Source organism: Bradysia coprophila, chromosome IV (assembly GCF_014529535.1).
Source record: "Bradysia coprophila strain Holo2 chromosome IV, BU_Bcop_v1, whole genome shotgun sequence".
In the NCBI taxonomy this organism is placed as follows: Eukaryota; Metazoa; Arthropoda; class Insecta; order Diptera; family Sciaridae; genus Bradysia; species Bradysia coprophila.
Window position 1 is genome coordinate 2,923,956 of NC_050738.1, and position 21,067 is coordinate 2,945,022.

General features: G+C 35.8%; 1 protein-coding gene across 1 annotated transcript; it reads left to right on the top strand.

The window, feature by feature from the left end:
* The first annotated feature begins 10,478 nt into the window (after positions 1–10,478).
* LOC119066492 (vitellogenin-like) lies at positions 10,479–12,186 on the top strand. Its single transcript, XM_037169002.1, has 4 exons — positions 10,479–10,583; positions 10,666–11,682; positions 11,767–11,940; positions 12,021–12,186. Coding segments are annotated over exons 1-4 (1,269 nt in total). The 5' UTR covers positions 10,479–10,507; the 3' UTR covers positions 12,023–12,186.
* The last annotated feature ends 8,881 nt before the right edge of the window (positions 12,187–21,067 follow it).

Below are 21,067 nucleotides of genomic sequence, written 5' to 3' on the forward strand. Positions count from 1 at the left end.
GACAATGTCTCTATCGAATGATATTTCTAAGCTGATGACAATTTTGTTAACAATAGTGCGTTAATTTGCAAGCTCTAACCTACAGGTACTATTTACCGAAGTCGGTAAATGGGATCTCTAATTCTGAAAGATAAGATTGAAAATTGTAATCGAGTTTGATCTTGAAATGAAGAAAAAAAGGAAACAAAGCTAGAAAGCTAGAGTTTCCGAGAGCTCACTTTGCGATACATATTGATTATAGAAGAAAATAATTAGAAAATTTCCACTAAATTCAATCAATTATTTAGTAATGTTTGAGCAATAAAAAAATCTTTAAGATTAATAAAATATTTGAAGTGGAGAAGAGAAGAAATTTTAAGAAAATAAAAGAGAAATATTTATTCAAAACAAAACAATTTGGAAACTAAAAAAATGTCACACCTGTGTGTGATACGTGATGTAAAAATTTAAAAAGAAAAACTTCAGTAATTTAATGTAAAATGTGAAATTAAATCTAAATCTAAGTCGTTGATCTGAATTATAATAACTGTAAGTAAAGTCCTTCCTGTCGATACAACAACCAAAACAAATCAAATTTAACAATAAACTGAAAATATTTATGTAAAATTCAAATAAAAAATTTACCCTTTTAGAAATACAAAGTGTTTTTATTTTCGTTCCATTCACTGACCTACTGCACACCAGCGAAGAATGTTCACACTAAGCCATTGCGTACTTAGTCCCGTCGGACTCGTTGTTACAGAGAAATTAATCTCCACGGGATTAAAATTCGCTCTTTTAATCTTTTGTTGGCCCCAGGACATCGAAAGTAATCCCACACGGACCTAAAATTTTAGTCCCAAATTTGTATCTGTGTAAGCGTTGCGTTGATTCGTCTTAAATATTATTTGAACTCAAAAACTCAGCTTTCAGTTGATCCACAAACATCACAAATGTTTGGTAATCACGCAACGTTAATTTCTTTAGAATGTAAAGCATATACACGCAGGTTCTAATTCATTCAAAGCTTTTTTCGATTATAGAAAAGCGAAAGCTTTCAAAAGCATGAATTTTCGAAAATGAATAAAGTTTTGTTGTTTGATAAAAGAAAGAGCTTTCAACTGTACGCTTTGACCTGTTATCGTTATTGAAGAATTTATTGAATTGGAAAAATCCCCTCGTCTCAAAGTAGAACTTTATCTCACAACTTAGATAATCTTTCAGTTCCAAGGCATTATTTCGTGAGAGAATTAAAATAAAGACATGAGAAGAAAAGAAAAGAAAGTATGTAAGTTGGTTCGAGCATCACCCCGGCAAGGTGAATATTGTGGGTTCGTGTCCCACCTTGCATCCATTGGTTCCTTACATCATTTCAAATTACACAAGCACACTACACACCATAACACTGATTCATATGATCCTCCGACGGTTCGTTGCCAAAGCGTATAACGTTAAAAATATCGAATGTTCTGTTTTTTTTTTGTTTATTGAAAGTCAATAACAACCGAAGTATAAGTTGAGTGTATGTCAAGACTTGGAATATCCTCATTGAATGTAAATTATAAATTGTCAGCCTGTTTATAGGGGAATGAATGGTAACTGAGTGTATGTTAGGTAGGGTAATATGGTAAATGAATGTACTGTTTGTTCACCTTAAAACAAAACATACGAAGGATATCTTAGATTTGTCTAAGTTATAACTGTCAAAAATGTCAGAAATGCCAAATTATAAACGATTTATTTGCAAGAAATAGTGCGCAATAGCGCAGGTGTGGTCACTTTTACCCTCATATTCATTCTCTATTCTTTTGTTCATTGTTGACAGGAACACACTGTACCTATGCCATACGTGACCACATGACTCGATTCAAAAGCTACCATTAACTTTACATTTTACGTCTATTTAATTACCAAAGCGAGAACAGTATTCTGACGACTTACTGTCGACATATGTTTCTATCGCAGTCGAGTGTAACCTTGAGGTTGTACAACTGCTGCCAGAGCAACACGTGTATTAGTTATTTACGTACGATTGAGTAGGCCGAAAGAGTTACGCTTTAAGCTTTTCATGTGTCGGGTCGGGGCCGAAAATGATGGAGTTTTGAGATTTTTCTCGGGTTTTCGAATGAACATGAATTTTTTTTTGAGTAACTGTTTTAGACTATTGATTTTATAGGCATTTTTGCATGTACAACTCGCATGCCCAATCAATCGTCCAAAACAATGGTGCTAAGCACCGCTTAAAAAACTTTCACACTAGCAGTTGAGTCTTACGAAATTTATTGCCAAAAAACAATACCCTCTCTAGCAACCGAACTACTTTTATTAAGGTGGTGAAAGAATCAAGCAGCCTTTGGAATTTACATGTACATTACAGCGTAGTCAGTCAAAATGTAGAAAAGTATTTATAGAATACAAAGAAATGAGGTAAGATCGGAATTTGACACATAGAGCTGACAGTTTGTTTGCTAGAGAGAGTATTGCAAAAAATCATTTTCAGTGTTAAACAAAACAAGTATTGCCGAAAATGCAGTCGGACTGATTCACCAAATTTGTTACTGGATTGAGCAGGAGCACACTTAGCAGATTTTTCACAAGTAGAAGAATGTAGGCCAGAAGCAACACCTCAGGAGGCTGACGACATTCCACCAACAGGCCACTCCGCGAATTGTGACAAAAATGAATGAACAAACAGCGATTATCAACAGTTTCTTTAACCGAAATCAATTTCAAGCCAGTCCTTTCAGTTGATTGCAAGTAAGAACATTGTGTTACAGGAGTGATGTCATGTAGTAAGTAATCCGGGTTGGAAGTGTCGAAGTTGTCGACTCGTACGCAGCAACCATTTGCCGATTTAATTAAAGCTGTTATGTTATTGTTTGGTCCAACTGTCCACCTAATTCGTTCACATTGGAGCAAACGGGCGGTAGTGTATACCACTAAGTAGTCACCGTCGAGTTTCTAAACGATAAACACGAGAAATAGGAATTATCGAGTTTATAAATTAGAAAATTTCCTTTACATCTTGTAAACTGGCGTCGTGTACAGTGTTCGTAAAGCCAGCACAATTAGTTTGACACGAAGCCACACTAATCGATATGAAAATCAACAAAATTTGTAACATTTTCTACGTCTATTCTTAAACACGTGAAGCTATTGAATGTAAATTATACATACAGTTTTTGGCGGTAATGTGAAACACGATGCAGAACAGTCAGCCGGCAACAGCGACGGTAGCACTAGAGGCTGTTCATAGACTAATGAATCTTCTTCTTCTTCTAGAAGACTAGAAGACTAATATATGGTCACTGGAATGTATGGACAGGGTGTATGGCCTATGGTGCAGAGAGTCACCAACTAGATCTGTGTGCCATGATCAGAGTTGATTCCCCAATATGATAAATCTAATGACCTGGAATTTATGGTAAAATGTGTGTACGTACGTAATGCACTTATGTACATGGCTAAACGACATCAACACACATTGGGACAGGAGCAAATTATTCGAAAACTGACGACCAATAATTCTACATTTTTGATTTACATAATTATCGATCTGGAGAAGCGCGCGCAGTTTTCTGTCGAAACATATCTCTATTCTAGTAATTCTAGTCGACAAACTAATAATAATTATTGTAACCTTGAGATTAAACAACTGCTGTTAGAACAACACCTGACTACATTTCAAATATTTGGGTCTAAGAAAAATTGAAAACAAGAACTGAGCCGAACTGAACTAAAACAAATACCACTACGTTTTACCATTGTGTAGAATAATTTTTTGCTTAGTAGTGCTTCGATTGACACCTGCCAAATAGAGTACTATTTTGTATGAAGTGTATACCCACTCTTTTTACAGCGTAAAAATTTGTATGGAGCACTGTCAAGTTTCAGTACCCTATTTTGAGTACCACTTTTGCTTGTAGTGTATTGTGTCTATCAAAATTATTGAAACTTCAGTCCCCCATTGTCTGCATTAAAAGGCTCTTGAAATGGTCCAATGTGCACGCATTTATCGAAAAAGAAACGATAGTACAAAAAAATCGCATTTTGAAGTGATTTCAAAGAAAAATATTGAGAATTTCTGCATGTCAAGAGATTAGGTCGAGTCCGTTGTTTAAGTCCACGAAACGCCAGAGTTTTCGATGATTCTCTAGAAACTCCAGAGTTCAATGCGAAAGACGACTTAACCTTTTGCGCGACTATAACGAGTGACACTCGTGCCAGACATGCTGAAACGTTATGGTTTCTATTGTTCTCAATAGAAGCGCAACTGGTGGATGATATTTTTTACACGATGGATTTCGATCAAACAAAATGCCAGTCTGTAGCTTGTGATCTCAGGAGCCTGGCAAGGTAATTTGTTTTTCAATCGGACCAATATCGGCTGAACGATAAGACTTTGGAAAATGTTTGTTTTTGTATGTGATTGGCACATGATTTCAAAGTCTTATCGCTCAGCCGATATTGGTCCTATTGAAAAACTAATTACCTTGCCAGACTCGTGCGATCACAAGCTACACAATGGCATTTAATCCATCACGTAAAAATTTAATTTTTCTGAATGTGACGGTTGTCAAACTCATGCGACTTATACTCGATATACTCGATATACTCAGCATATTTAAAAATGAAAGGAAGAGCCCTAATATGTACGAAATTTGTAACTCAACTAACTTGAAAATATCCCATGTACTACCTGTATATTCTAGGAGAGTTTAAATCTTAAAGTTTGTGTCGGCAAACTTTTGTCATTGCTGTCTACTTTCTACAGAAATTCTAATCGTAATCTGTACACTTGGTTCGAATTGTCGGTTTTGATAGAGTAGAAGAAGTCACTTCAAAGATAAAGAAAAACATAGGATTGAATTGCCTAATATATGCCTTTTTTTGAAATTAGAATATAATTTCTTGCTATAAACTCTACCATTTTGTTGGGTAGCTTTAAGCCGCTTTCGTTCGCAAGGTTGGTTCTACGACAAAATCAAATCGTCCGAAACAGATACGAAAATAACCGTGTTACTATCATATTGCTCGACAAACACCGCAAATGCTCGGTAACACTGTAATGTCAATTTTTTTAGAACATTAAGCATAAGCATAAACACGCAGGTTCAAATATACGCGAAGCTTTTTCTAAAAAATAAACGAAAGCTTTCAGCAGCCTGATTTTTCCTTAGTGGATAATAATATGATAAATAAATAAATTGATAAACGATACTATAAAGCTTTAAACTTAAAGCTTTGCAATAAGTTGATTCGTTGAAGAGATTTAATTTAAACAGGGAAAGACAAGGCAACACAAGATTTCTGCCTCCTCGAGCCCAACATAGTTAAAGTGTTCTACTGGAAGAAAAATTAATAATCATTGAGTGACATAAGACATCTTCATACAAAACGTAACAGACATCTTCATGCAAAACGTAACAAAAATGACAACGAATTCAGAAGGGTTGATTAATTCAAATTTTCTCCACCCCTTTCCTGAAGCACCAAACCTATAGCAGATCTCTAAAAAAAACAACTCGTTCAGTACAGACACACAGTCTAAGTGGGAATGGATTACAGGAGAAATCATTTGCGAGAACGAGGGACAGTAATACGCTATTAATTTTCGATCCCAAAATTGGTCTAATGTGCTAATTCAATCACAAAATAATTGTTATGGTAAAACGTTAATATCGATCACAAAATGGTGTAAGAGTCGAAAGACTGGAAAAGAATCCTACGGCTTTTCGAAACAGGACGAAACATCAATAAAACTCCTTGACGAAAGATTAATGGATTACGTACAAACATAGAAGTCCATTCCACAAGTGAAACTCATTCCGAAACTATCAAAAAGCATTTAGTCCATGCATACTAAATCGCAAGTGAAATATGAAACTAAGCATTGACTAGCACCGAATTTATTACCTGCGACATAAAAGTTTGGTTCATAAAAGCGACATTTATAGTCAATTTTTCCACCATAAAACGTGTAACCGTAGAGCAGCCCGTACACAGAGAATGTCGGAAAACATTTTAATTATTGCATAAAGGAAGGGTCGTGCAATTTTAGTTTTGTGTATCGTAGTACATGGGTTATATAGTTACACACACATACATGGGTCACTGTGATATAATGGGTGTTTGCGGTTTTTTTTTGAACATCGAAAGTGGGCCCATCGAACGCAACAAACAGCAGAAAATATATTTTTTTTTCGTTTTCATTGTTTTTAAATGTAACATTAAATCATCGCCTAAAACTCCATATTATAGCCATTGTGCATTTTTGCCCTTTAAAATATGCATGGGTGCCGGTGTGCCGAGGAGTGTGTTGTGTGCAATGGTACGTGCCAGCAAAAATTTCCCGCAACAATCTATCCATAGGACATGGTGCTATAAATGTATGCGATAAATTTTTGCACCGCATAAACATTATGCCCGTCGTCCCCGTCTATATTCGCCCATTTAAACATAATAAACATGAGGTTTTTATTGTTGTATAATTTACGGCATTAATTTAAATTGAAAATTTACTTGGTAAATTCATTAACCTAATTATTGTCTTTTTAGATTGTTGATTCGAACCATTAACAAAAATTTTTGCTATGCAAAATTAAATAATCAAATTTATTTCCATTACACATCTGCCATACAAAACGGACTGTGTGTGCATTGTGTGTGTATATATGTGTCGACCGGTTTTTTGTTTTCTATATTTTCACCAGTTGGTCTGGAAAATTGGAAAAAGGTCGTGCAAATTATGCTGGCTTTTATTTTCATTTGTTCAAAATGTACAAATTAGCTTTTGCACAGCCATAGGGTCCCCCGTCCATTCTCTCACACACACGCTCTCTCCACCACTATCTATATAATAGAAGATACACTTTTTACTATCAGGCATATAGAATCAAATCACTCGCTTTATATACACCCAGGAATGTGTCGTGCAATGCATACAAAATAATGAAATTAAATTTATTTTTGATTTTTGTGTTCCTCATCGTTGTTGACGATGTTCAGCACGTACGATAAATTCATCACATGGTTCTACTCCAAACGCAGAGGAGAAAAAAAAATAATTTTTGAATTTATATGTGCCATAAAAGAGAACATTGAGTTCATGCACCCACCGATTTTGGTGGAAAAAGTTTGAAAAACTTTTTCGACAAATTCTGTTTGCGAACATCAAACGATGAAAAAATGGGATGACGTGAATTATTTTTGGCTGATTAAAACAAAACCAAACATACAAAAAAATCGCTTGATGTAAACGTAAATTTTGTTGAAATTTATTGGATTTAAATTTTAATGATGTTATTGAGAAGACTGCACGCGATAGTCATTAAATCTGCTACTTGTTCTCTTGAATCGACCAGTATTCGTTCAAAATCTTCTACTTCAATAATTTAAGCATAAACATATAAGAGGGCATTCCAGGTAGAGCTAATAGTTTATCATACACGATCGTTGACGATAACAAATGAATTGAAGTTTCCCTCAGCATATTTGTTTGCACAAATGACGTGGACTTGACTTATTTTATTTTTTTTGAAGTGTATTATGTACGTAATGGATGATCTACACATGACCAGAAAGCTTCTCGATGGTGAAAAAATCAGTGAAAGTTGTCCAAATTCACAAAGTAAAAATGATAAATTTCTTTTTAGTGCGTAATAATTGTTCGGTAGACCATAGTCAACCAGTACATAGCAATTAATTTCATTTTTAGTCAAACTTTCCATACATTTCCATTCAAAAATCTCAAGAATCTGGGCGCCCAGAAGAAAGTTCTTAAAGGTTTTTTCGAGGTACGTTTGACCACTGTTTCGACCTGTGAGAAACTTAAATATGTCTTTCGACATGTTGCATTAATGTGCAGTTCAAAAATACCGTTTTTCACCAGGCCATGGCGACCAAGACTGTATACTTTGGGGAGGTCACGCAGATCGCCATTTTATTAGATACGTGGGAACACACCTTTTCCATACAAACAAATTCACCAAAATTTAATTTGTATGGCGTGGTGATTTTTTTGTATGAAACGTGGTATGTAACCCGCGTATCTGCATCTGCGTGACCTTTCCAAAGTGTACAGCCTTGATGGCGACAGTGGCAAAGAAATGACCAATTTTTGAAAAAATCTAAAAAAACCCCTCTTAATTTTTTGATATGTTAAATGGGATGTGCTAGCCTTCATTTTAAGCCAATAAAATGAAAAATCGGTTGGGTTGCTCATTGACAAAACAATAAAATTGGACTTTGATGCCTCATCCTGACTCACAGCTACAACCTTCCGACCCGAAGATATTTTTATTAGATACGCCCATTAAATCTCTACAAACTACCACTAAGTTAAATTTTCTAAAAAAGGCATGATTTTGAAATTTTCAAATTTTCTTATAGTCGCCCGAGCCGGAGAGGTGGTAGAAAAAAAAACTCCGTATTCGAATTGATCACCTTGAAATTCCCTATCGATAGCACCATAAACGTCCGGAAACAAAAATGGTGTGTCTGATTCAAAAAAAAAATTCGCCTGGTGCTTATTCGGCTCACAGAAATCTTTTAAGGATTGTAGCTAACTGCGTCAAGTCCTCCGCTATCGCTAATTGACAAATTATGATCCATACTTTGTACAGATTTTCGCAATTTCGATCTGACAAACGTCTTCGACGTATACAGTTATCACTAAATCACTAACCTCTGATATCTCGATGACCAGACGATCAATTGCAGCATCCTCATAAAAATGCTGTAGATAGTAAAGGTCTGCCTTTCTTGCAGGAGAAAGGTGTTTCAAAAATATTATATTTTAAATATACAATTTAGAACCAGCCTGATGATTCCTTGGTACTTCGAACAGTCAGCCTCTGTTCTATTCGTTAGTCATTAGCATTAGTAGCGCGATGTCAAATATATCATTTGTTATCGACGACTAGAAAAGTAAGCAGCTAGTCCCGGTTGACATGATCTTACATAGCAAAGTTTATGTAAAACAAATGAAGTAAGAGATTTTGCATCAATCCACGACCAAGACCAAAGAAAACTTAGAATCTACCCAAAAATTCTCTGTATTAGTGAAATTTCTGTGACGAAAATGAAAGTTGTTTCCAATTCGCAACGTTAAAAACATCGAATGTTTAATTTTCATACACAAGGAGCAATGTAATATCTATGTTCAGCCCATCCACACATACACTACACTACACTACACATTCAATCTAGCATACTACACAATATAAAAGCGCTCGAAGTAAATATCATTTTGGCTTTGGCGCTAGACCTCTCGACTCATAATCGAGAGGTTCCGTTTTCAAATTCGCGGCTGGGCAAGATGATTTTTCCTTCATTCGCCTCCTATGTAGATGGTTTAACAAAAGTTGACAAAATGTGCCAATAAAAGCGGTAAGGGGTCGTTTTTGTGATAAAACATCTTCCACAATTGAAATAATAGAAAAACATGACACACTTGAACTACGCGTTTTGTTAGCGAGTCTCGCTAAGAGGAACTGATTCTGATGAATGAGGAGTGATGGAACTCACATGTTTCGTTCGGCCTATATTTCGCCAAAGCGAAGTTCGTTTCTCGAAATTTTCAAAGACGTAACGCCACCTGCTCTTCTATTAACCTGTCACAGACTGCTGTCATATGTTATCGACAACGACAGCAATAATAAACGACAAGGTTTGACTAATGCGGTCTTATAGAGCAAAAAGTATGTTCAAAACAAATGAAGTAAAAGATTTCTGAAATCAATCTATGAAAATCTTCCATCAAATGAAGTAATAGTTTGAACAGTAAAACTGTTAATATGCTTGCAGTCTGTGACAGGTCAAGTACTTTGAATTGACAATCAATTTTGACAGATGAATATAAAACATTAGTAGACCAGGTCCCTCCACTTCTCTTCAATTTATCACACTCCTCAGTAAAAGTTCAAAGATTTTCATAGAGTCTACGTGCGCTTCGACCAATTTTGCCCCTTAGTTCAATCGGAACCGCACCAAAAGGTTCACAAAAAAATACTTCCGACGACAAAACCCGAATTTTACCCAAAAACAAAATTCAACGAGTAATGCGAGACCGAAACGTCTAGCAGACATAAGAGCTGCAGAAGTACTCGTCATCGTCATCTATGACGACTCCAGAGTTGGGACAGAGGGGATCTGATTTAACGAGAATATAAGAGCCGTCCATCTTACCCAAAGCTAAAAATCCACTTGTGTCAATTGAAAAATGAAATGTCCTTTACACAACGCAGAAAATTGTAAATCGTAAACAAACTCTATCGGTCAATATACTCGTGTGGGACTAACGTCACCAGCCCGATTATACTTTCAAAGGTCATCAGTGGATTGATAACGTGACGGAGTTGTTAGTGAAAGGAATTCGATTAATCGTTGATTGGAACTTGAAACGTGTTCGGTCAGCGAAATAACTTTCCTTTATATTAACGACCCGGGTCATTGTCACATCTAATAATAAACAGACTGATAGGGAAAAATATTCTTTCATCAGCGAATTTGATGCGAATTTAACGCGATGCGACTTCTAGATCAGATCAGTTTCATCGACACTATCAAGATGAAGGGTGCTCTTGTACTGGCAGTGATATTAGGTGAGCGTTGCTTTCGATTGTGTAAAGGGAATTAGACGTCCGAAACGATAAATTCTGTTTTTGTGTTCCGTTTTTGTGCTAGCTGGCCTAGTTGCCGTCCAGGCCGATTGGGAACGAAATAAGGTGTACAAGTACGAAGTCAAGACTAAAACTTTGAAATATTGGTCACAGTCGCCAAGCGACCCGGCTGGCATATATTCTCGCCACCATTTGATCCTTAAACCATATTCTGACGAAGTTATCATTGGCAAAATTACCCAAGCCGAATTTGGTAAAGTGAAAGAACTGCGTTACGAAGACGACAATCGAGACAACTACGAGTCGGCCGAAGGAAATTTCGAGAATTCGGCATTGAGCAAACCATTCAAGATTAATCTAAAAAGTGGTGTCATTGAATCACTCGGCGTTGATGGTTCATTGTCCACTTTTGAAGTGAATCACTTGAAATTGATTATGAACCCGTTCCAAGTCGTTACAAACCGTCAAAGTGGAAACTCACGAGAATCGGGGAATGATCGGAAAGGTTACTCACGAGAATACTCACAAGAATCAAGCGAGAATCAATTACCACAAGCCGGCAGTAACACAGCCTACTACAAAAAGACTATGGAATCGACTGGACGTTGTGAAACCATCTACGACATCTCACCAATCGCCGACTATTTGGTCAAATCGCACCCTGAATGGGATCCATTGCCCGAAACAAACGAAGGAAACGGAGAATTCATTGAAGTACTTAAGACCAAGAACTCGGCTAACTGTGAGGGAAGACGAAATGTCCTAACAACTGCTAGCAACTACTTGAGCGATATGGGTGTGAGCGTGGGTGATTTGTCCATTGTCGAAAAGCAGCGCATTGTAGTTTATGGTTCAGTGAACCGTTTTATCATCAAATCGGCACGTGCCGCTGCTAAACTGATTCACAGTCGCCGAAACACTCCACTCTTAGCTGCCTACGTTAACTCTACATTGGAGTCGGTGGAACCAGCTTCCGAACGATCTACGCAAGATTTGCCTCAAAATTTGAAGATCGTCGAAAATTTGAACTACGATTTCAATCCCAAAATGAACGAACATCAAGCTGTCGAACCACAACTCGGTGAGTAGAGCAAAGATTTTCTAATTCTGATTTTAGTTCTGTGTTCCTCCCGGACTTAACATTTTTTTGTAAAACTTTTTCTAGGGTCTGGAGGTGTCGGAGCTGAATATCGTTGGGGCACTTGCTGGGTTATTCCGACTTGTGGCAACGTATTTGATTGCTGCCGTTTCGACTTTGGTGACGAATGGACTGCCACACGTAAAGTGAAAAAATGCGGTTTCTTGAACATGGGCATTTCTTATGAATGTAAACGTGAATGTAAGTGTGTAAAGATTGAATCACTCGGATCGAGACCAAGAGCTTTTATAAAAACAAAAAATGTTTAAATGAAATTGCAGAAAATGCAGAAGAAACTGGTTGAATCCACTTTTGAGACCTGGATGTTCTTGATGGCATCTGAAAATTCATCTTATTTATTATCCAAAAACTTGGTCACTGGCGAGTCATATCCCTTGACTGTATCCATTTTCGGTTTAAAACTATAATAAAGCATTTGAAAAATCCACAAAACCTCTTGGACATTTAATAGCTACTTCATCATACAAAGGCCGGGACCGGACTGTATTCAAATTCAATTGACATTGTGCATAAAAGTGCGATCGCTCGTGAATATGTAGAAAAATTATTTCGCTGATCGAACACTTTTCATCTTCCAATTAGCGATTCATCGAAGTTCTTCCACTAAGACTGCCTCATCTTATCAATCACTGACCTTTAAAAATCAAGATTCGCAAGTCGTTCCATTTTCCATCAGCCTGGGGGATCTATGCATTGCATTTATATAGTGAATGAGACACTTTTTGCCAAACGAGTAACTAGTAAAATGATTTTTTTGTTAATTTCTCTCTCGTAATGGGACTTGCGTCACGTGGTCACTGTGACACTACGTATACCAGTTGTAGATATGGGAATTTTGTTTTGTTGTGTGTTAACACGGTGGAAATTTTCAAATAGAGTATGTGAATATAGATAGACTGTGGGAATTGTTTTCGTGACTACCTTAAATATTACCGATATTTCGATCAACTTTTCTATGAAAATATTTGTTCCTAGAAGTGACATTTAAGACCCACTTTGCGGATAGCATCAATCAGTAACATCATATGAGAAATATCGCACAAATACTATTTCTATAGATGATCCGCGTAGAGTTAATAAATAATTTCCAGGCTACGACAGGTAAAAAGATCTCGATAAATTGCTATTGCCTATGTTTCACGACTTCTCATGAAAACAAATAAACAAGAAAACTATTACAAAATCGTCAAAAACCTTTGTCCAAGGTAAGGTCCCTCTCTCGGTGTGTTTGGGACTAAACCTGCCTTACCCGTTTCTCTTCTATATACTCATTGAAGTATTTTTCGCTAGAGTTTAGTACCCTGATGAAGAAAAGTGGGTTCCAGGCAATAACTGGGAAATAATTTCGTTTTGGCCCGAAAGTCGGTGTTTTTTCTGTGAATATCGCGAGAGACCCAAAAAGTTTAAAAATTAGTTTGTAGAAAGTGATATGGGCTGGAAAAATCGACAAAGTCGAAATTTTTGAGTTATTGCAACGCACTTCAAGCAAAAGTGATATTAATGACAGCTGTCAAATAGAGTACTTTTTGTATGAAATTTTATCCCCACTCTTTTTTCAGTGTAAAATTTTGTATGCAGCACTGTCAAGTTTCAGTACCCTATTTAGGGCTTTTGCTTGAAGTGCGTTGGTTATTGAAAAAAATGCATAATTTTGGGCCATTCTCTTCTCTTTTCAAGTGTTTTACAAATTTATATTAATTGATGAGATGTGAATCTCTAAATTATGAACACGAATTAAGAAATGAGAAATCAAAATGTTTTTGTAATTGCCGCTGAGCTCTCGTAAAACTTTGTAAAATGGTCGGTGAGCGTTATTAGATGCATTGCATACGCTAGCCGTTGTCAACAGTTTGATGATTTTTATAAAATGTCAGACGAAGTGAACACAGTAAATAGTACTTGTAATAGCGGATAGTGTCACAGTTATGTCTGTGTTTTTGTCGCGATAAAACAAAAGAAAAAAAAAACGTTTGGGTTTTGCATCGAGAAAAAAGTGTTTTAGTGTTCAAATATGCCTTGGCGATCTAAAGAGATGAAAATTGGCCAAGCAACTAATGAGGAAAAGTTAGGAAGAGCGCATGACATTTTTCTCACTTCAATGCGTTATTTGACGCAAGGAACATTTTTCTCACGCGTGAAAATATTTTTTGCGTTAAATTTGGTTCTGATTTGGTTACCTTTACATTTGAAAGCAAATTTATTTTTGCCGCGTTAAATTTTTTAAATATTTTCGCATAATAATAATCTGAAAGGAGCCGGTGGTACTACATTAATCAATATATTTTTCAACGTCCGCACTTCAAAGTTGTCATTGTTTTTAGCTTCGTAATTGTGGATAGGTTTTATCATAGCATCTGAACCTACTTGTATACGTTTTAACGTGAACTAAAATTTTTAAATTTGTGCCACTTTAGAGGCTCTTATTTAATTTATACTTGTGGCGGTTCAAAAAATGTTGTTTATTTTGTGGCAGATCATATTAGAGAAGCTAAATTTTCGTTAAAAAAATCTGTTCTAGTGCTTGGTTCAGTGCTATGGTTTTATGTATTGTTTGCATTTAAACTTATTCTCGCATTCTTATTGCAGAATTAGTTTTTAGGGAGCTTCAATGAAAATCATTGAAAGGTGAGTTTCTTATATGAAATCATTATTTCCTCCGGTTCGTATGGCCAGACCACACCTGGTTTGTACTTTCATTGTGTTTTGCTGGTAAAAGTGTCTCACGGATGTCCCAAATTGTATGAAAAAATGGTTTATCTCAAAACTCCCCGTACAAGCGAATTTAATTTTTATTTACCAATGACCAATGATCAGGACCAAGTCCTCTGCCATAAACCGCAATAACATTTTGGGCACATTCATTTTTAACTAAAAAAAATTTCAAGCTCACCGTGGCCTGATTCGTTAGAACTTCGAACCAGAACTTTACAGGCAACACCGGTTCTAATCGTTTGTAAGTGAATTTCGAATTACAAGATCGGGCTGGTTATCATCTGTTAAAGCGTAGAGTCCAGGTTGATCTTTTATAGCAAAGTTTATGTTAAAACAAATGAAGTAAGAGATTTGGCATCAATACGTTAAAAGAACTAATAACAAAACAAGCAACAGATTCGACAGCCAGAAGAAAGAAAATTGTATGTGAGCAGTCCGGACCACATTTGTAAAAAATAAAATGATCAGAATTGTGTTTGTATTGAAATTGAATCGTCCCACAAACAAGACCAACGAAAACTTAGAATACACACAAAACTTCTCTGCATAAGTGAAATTTCTGTGACCAAAAATGTTAGTTGTTGCCCTTCCGACACCCACTTCCTTAAAGTTTCGGCAACCACAAAGTTGTGTACACATTCAAATTTCAGCAAAATTAATTGTTATTAACCAGATTACACAAGAACAGCCATTCATAACAATAAATTATCAATTTTGCCTCAGTAACACAATTTTCGCACAAAATCGAATCATAAAATTTGGGGGTACATTTCATATTGTAGTCATCCACGTGAACGTTATCTGGTGTATGGGAGCTTACACAGCACAGCATATATACACACACCATCATCTCGTGTAATATTATTAATGCTCCAAATCGGAAAATATTTCGAAAACATCACCCCTCTCCTAACCATATATTTCCTATACGGCTGCTTATGCCGAACTACCGAACAACACACAACATATTTTTGATTGATTATGTGATTAATACACCTGAAAATATATAAATTGTATTTTGCATATGATAAACAGCAAATTTTCATGGGCAAACGCCACTGTAACTTTTAGCTGAGATAACATTATAAATGATACGAAAGTCCTTCTCGTGTTCCATATATTTATATTCGAATATAATGAATGTGCCTAGCGCACACCTTCCCATTTCCAAACAAAACAAAAAAAATGAAAACAAAATTTCCATCCATGATACAATCGCTTTTGCTCATTGCCGTGCACAGCTCAAAATTTTTGTACAATAAATTCCGTTTCATCATCAGTCATTTTCAATTGTTGTATATGCAGTACGGAACAATTAATCACGCAAGAGAAGAAAAAAACAATGAAATAAAAAGACAAAACGAGAGAAAAGTAACGTGGATTTACTTCAATGTATATACACAATTCATGAGGTAGACACAAAGTATCTATCTGTTTGTCACACAAAGTATCTGAATGACTTTGTTATATATAGTCGTTGTTATGTCACTGGTAAACGTAAGTAGGTCAGTAAGTAGGTCGCTCTATATTCTTCTTGAATCTGCTTACTGCTGCGATGAATTAAATTTTAAGCTCTCAAGTCTCCAGCAAAATATATAGCGCGATGTTTTTAATGGTTGTTGTGTCGCAACATTTTCATTTCCAAACAAAATCGACTTTCGGAATTTTTATGCACTTTACATTGTCATCGTTTTACTGGCAAGATCGGAAGTTAGTAACAAAATAATGTGGTTGCCGTTGACACAATAGTTTTTGCTACGACAACAATCTGTGAACGAGCGAACGTCAAGGCGAACGTGCTTGCAATGCATGTGTACATTGTACGCGGTTAATCCGGGAAATGTTGTCAAGTGATATATTGGTATCGAGGAATCTCGAGTTCATACATTTTTTTTGTAATCTTCCTGATTTTGGAAATGGACACGGAGTGATGTTGTGTGCGAGTTTTCGAAATTGTTGCGAACTCGATTAAGACTGCTTCCTTTTCTAGAGTGTTTCGAATTTTTAGTTTCCTTATACACACTCTAAATCGAAAGAACAGGTTCAGACACCTCCTCTGAGTTCACCCCCTCCATGAACGAAGAAGAAAATTTTCTCCAAAATTGTATATAAAAAATATCCAAAAACCCATTCCAGTTTAGGTGGCAGGTGTTCTTTCTGAATCTAGGAGCATCATTGAATCTAAAATTAAATACTTTTTGTTTGACTTGCAAATAGACTTGCAATTTTACTCTTCACTAACATCGAAATCAATTCTCTTATCAATTTTATAGAGATTCTGTTCCGTATCCGTTGGTGCACCCACTACTGCTGTGTCGCCTAGTTGAGCTTTCACCATTCGTTTTATTCCTCGATAGATTATTTTCGCCTCGCGATACAGATTTTTCTCATCTTCTTGTTTGGCTAAGTGTCGCTCAAGCACGTCTTTTTGTTTACTTTGCTCTTTCTTAGCTTAAGTCGCTTTTTTAACTGTAGAAATTTGCTTACGACGTCTTTTTCTGCCGTCAGTTACGTGATTGTCATTCAACAAGAATTTACTTACAAATCTGTACCGAGTATTTACGTCAGAATTTCCTGTGTGTCTTCCCGCAGCACATAATAATGTTAAATAATCTACAGTAGATTCGCCTGTCGCTTGTAGAAATACCATAATAATTTGGGTTAAGTGTTGTCTTTTCGACTTGAATTTGAAAGTTTTTGAAATCTTTACCAAAATTTTCTTATGAAAAATATGGCCTATGTTGAGGCTCGTTATTGACAAGAGTGTTGTTATTTATGCAGAGTATTTATATTGGTCAATGGAAATTTTCAATGATTTACTGACCTTGTCCAGGGACTATTTTTGGGATTTTTTTTCTTCTAAAATTTCCACACATTTTCCAATATTTTTTCCAAAAAGTTTTAAGGACACTTGCAAATTTTTTATGGAAAATCTGGGAAAATATTTTCCTAGGAATAGTCTCAGCATGCTAAAGTCTACAGGGTAATAAAAGGAGATAGCTAAACGACAAGCGAAAAATATCGAAAATGTTTTTTTGTTGCGTAGAAATCAATCAGTCATTGCTGTGTATTCTTGTTATGCATCCGAGGAGAAAACTGCTCCGGAATGTTAGGGTACACGGTCATAAAGGGCACTATACAAATAACACGTAAAGTCAAAGTCATTGGGTCAGCTTGGCTCTCAGCTCGTCAGTTGCAAACTTCAAAGATCAATTAAGTGTCAATTACACCCAAACATTTCCCTGTACCATAACAGACAGAGAGTTTCCATCGACTTTGAATGCTTATTACTCATTATCCGGATTTGAATTTTTTTTTTCGTTGTTCATCAGATCCAGAACATCCGTTACATCACTCTACTAAAATCTAAATCCCGACTAAAACATTGCATCGGTCAGCATTTATTCCTCATATAACTCGAAAACTATTTCGTTTGTGTATCGCTATAATCATGACTTTACCATTAAATACCATGTCATCATCATCATATACACCACGTTCTTTTTATGCACCAGTTGCCCAACAGTCATGACGAATATGGCTCATTTCTCTATTGCCTCTGAACTATAACACGACCATATACATATATAATACAAAACGGTAACGTTATTACACCTTTTAAACGACACAAAATATTACGCAACATAAAATACCCAACTTAACCATTAATAAACAAAAATGATAACTGAAATGACAATAAAAGTGACAAAGTTGATAATGTGTTTTCTCTGATAATAGCTGCGACTTGTGAGAACAATTTTATATTTATAAAGACGGAAAGATTTTTATTACTCCTCATAGCTTTTATTTTGATTGTGTTATATATGGGTAACGTATACCCCGAATGACTTCTGAACGAAAGCAAAAACAACAAAACATAGTATATTATATGGGACCACGACCAAGTTGTATATGATGTATATATAACACGAAGATATTTCCTTAATACTTTGAATGTCCTTTTGCTCTTTATGTACTTCATCTGGATAAATGTTTAGCTCGCTGGTTATATAAATCATATTATATTCTACGTTGCTGTGTATATAGTATACAGCTCTGTATGATCTAGGTATGGAGACACTGAAATATATGAGAACTGACTTGATTTAATATCATATCATATTGAAGAAGAGAAAGCCGAAGAATTTCTGTTTTGATTATTCGGCGGCAACAACTTCAGTGAGCAAAAAAAAAAGTTCGCTAAAACTTCCAACAAACGACACAAACGAAAAATTTGGCGCTGATTGCAGTCGACCATGCGTATCACAAAAGCATTTTTGCTCTTGAAAAACATAACTTTTATAAGCTTTCCGCATAAGCTTTACCAAGAGAGCGAGCTATATGTAGAGAGTGAGAGAACATTGTCATCATTCTCAACGTGTATTATACAATGCTATTTATCAAACGATATTCCTTGCAAATATATCACTCAACCATATATAGTAGGATTATCTATCCATTGATTGATGCTCGACACATTTTCGCGTTTACTTTTTATTTATTCGTTTTCTTCGATTCGTGTGTTATCGTGAAGAAACAATCGCAATTTTTCTTTATTTCGGATTTTTTTTTCTCGTATTCCAGCGTTGTCTATCTTTTTATTTCATTGGAGTTTGAAAGGATGTTTTGGATGTGCTCTGGGTCGCCCTTTCCTTTATTTAATTTGTCCAGAAAGTTTTTTTTTCTCGATGTCATGGTATGGCCCGTTTCAACGCTTTTACCGAATAGTTTTCATGTTTGCTAAAAGTTAATTTCCGGAGAGTTTTGTTACACGAATTTATATATTATGTTTGGTTTCTAACTTTTCCGAGCACAATGACATTAACATTGACTTCGTTTTTCCATTGAGTTCTCGCAACATTTAGTGTGTAATTACATTTAAAAGTTGAACGAATCGAAAGGTGTAAATGGTACCTAACGTTTACAAGCATTACCAATGTTTGGGTAAACTTTAAAACAATTTGTAATTTGTTAATTCACAAAGTTTTTAAGGTCGGTTGGGTTCTTAAATTCTTAGGAACAAGTTGAGATCGACCAGAAAAGATGCAGCAAACATAGTCTGACAGAACGATAATTCTGATTAACCAGAAGCGATGCTCTCTAGAGAGCTTCACCAGAAGTCACCTGGTTTCAACAACGATAACAATTGTCTTTTGGTCAACCTCTGGAAAAAAGTTGGAAATTATATTTCGATGGTTTTGTTACCTTAGAACGGGCAATTTCCAACTTTTTTCTCAATGTAAACAATAGTTATTTGTTAACCAAGGGAAGAAAATAGGAAATTCCAACTGTTGGAATTTCCTATTTTCTCCACTTGGTTAACAGAACGTTTTTCATATCTGCAAAGTTTAATTTAACAGTTTTTCTTCACGAAACAAAAGCATCAATTTGTCATAACCATTTTTCAAAACAAAAACAAATGTGACAGTTCGGTGGAGAAAAAAGCTATTTTCTACACTGATGTGAGAAAATAGCTATTTTCTCTACCGACCTGTCAACAGAAGAAACGTCAACAAAATTTCATTTTCTCATTGGGAGAAAATAAGGTTAAATCACACATCACACCACAGGCATGCAAAACATTTTGCAAAGGTTTCTGAAGTTTCCGCTGAAAGAAGAAAATGCCTATTTTGTCGCATCCGTTATGAAACGAGCCATCAGAACAGTCGGAGCGTTTGCTGCGACTGAGCCCCGTACAAACCCGTATATCTATTGCGTACGTGACCCTAGTGCGTCTGTCACCCTACTTTGACCGTAAGCCTATTGCGCCGGTTAATGTAGTTAAAGTAAAATTATTATGTAATATGTACATCTTACAAATTGCGCATAGCGCAATTACGAAGCCCCGTACGACGTTCCTTTCAAATGAAACAAAAATTTCAAATCGCCCTAAAATTTTATTTTTTTGAAGGACCTAGTATCGGCCTCAGTCCGAGGACCCAAATTAAAATTTTTTTTCAGCTACATTCTATTCGGCCTTTGATTACCTCCCAAATGAAACAAAAATTACGAAAAACGGATGAAATTTGCTCGAGTTATATGTAAAATACACATAGGGCCCTAGTAGTGGCCTTAGTCCAAGGACCCAAATTTAATTTTTTTTTCAACAACATTCTATTCGGCCTTTGATTACCTTCCAAATGAAACAAAAATTACGAAAAAAGGATGAAATTTGCTCGAGTTATATGTAAAATACACATAGGGCCCTAGTATCGGCCTCAGTCCGAGGACCCAAATTTAAATTTTTTTTTTCAACTACATTCTATTCGGCCTTTGATTACCTCCCAAATGAAACAAAAATTACGAAAAACGGATGAAATTTACTCGAGTTATATGTGAAATACACATAGGGCCCTAGTAGCGGCCTTAGGCCAAGGACCCAAATTTAATTTTTTTTCAACAACATTCTATTCGGCATTCCATTACCTTCCAAATCAAACAAAAATTACGAAAAACGAATGAAATTTACTCGAGTTCTATGTAAAATACACATAGGGCCCTAGTAGCATTTCACTTCTAAGGCCCTAACTCACGGTCCACTCACCCGATTTAAAAAAACTTTTTTTTCCTGGATTGGTATTGACAATACCTATCA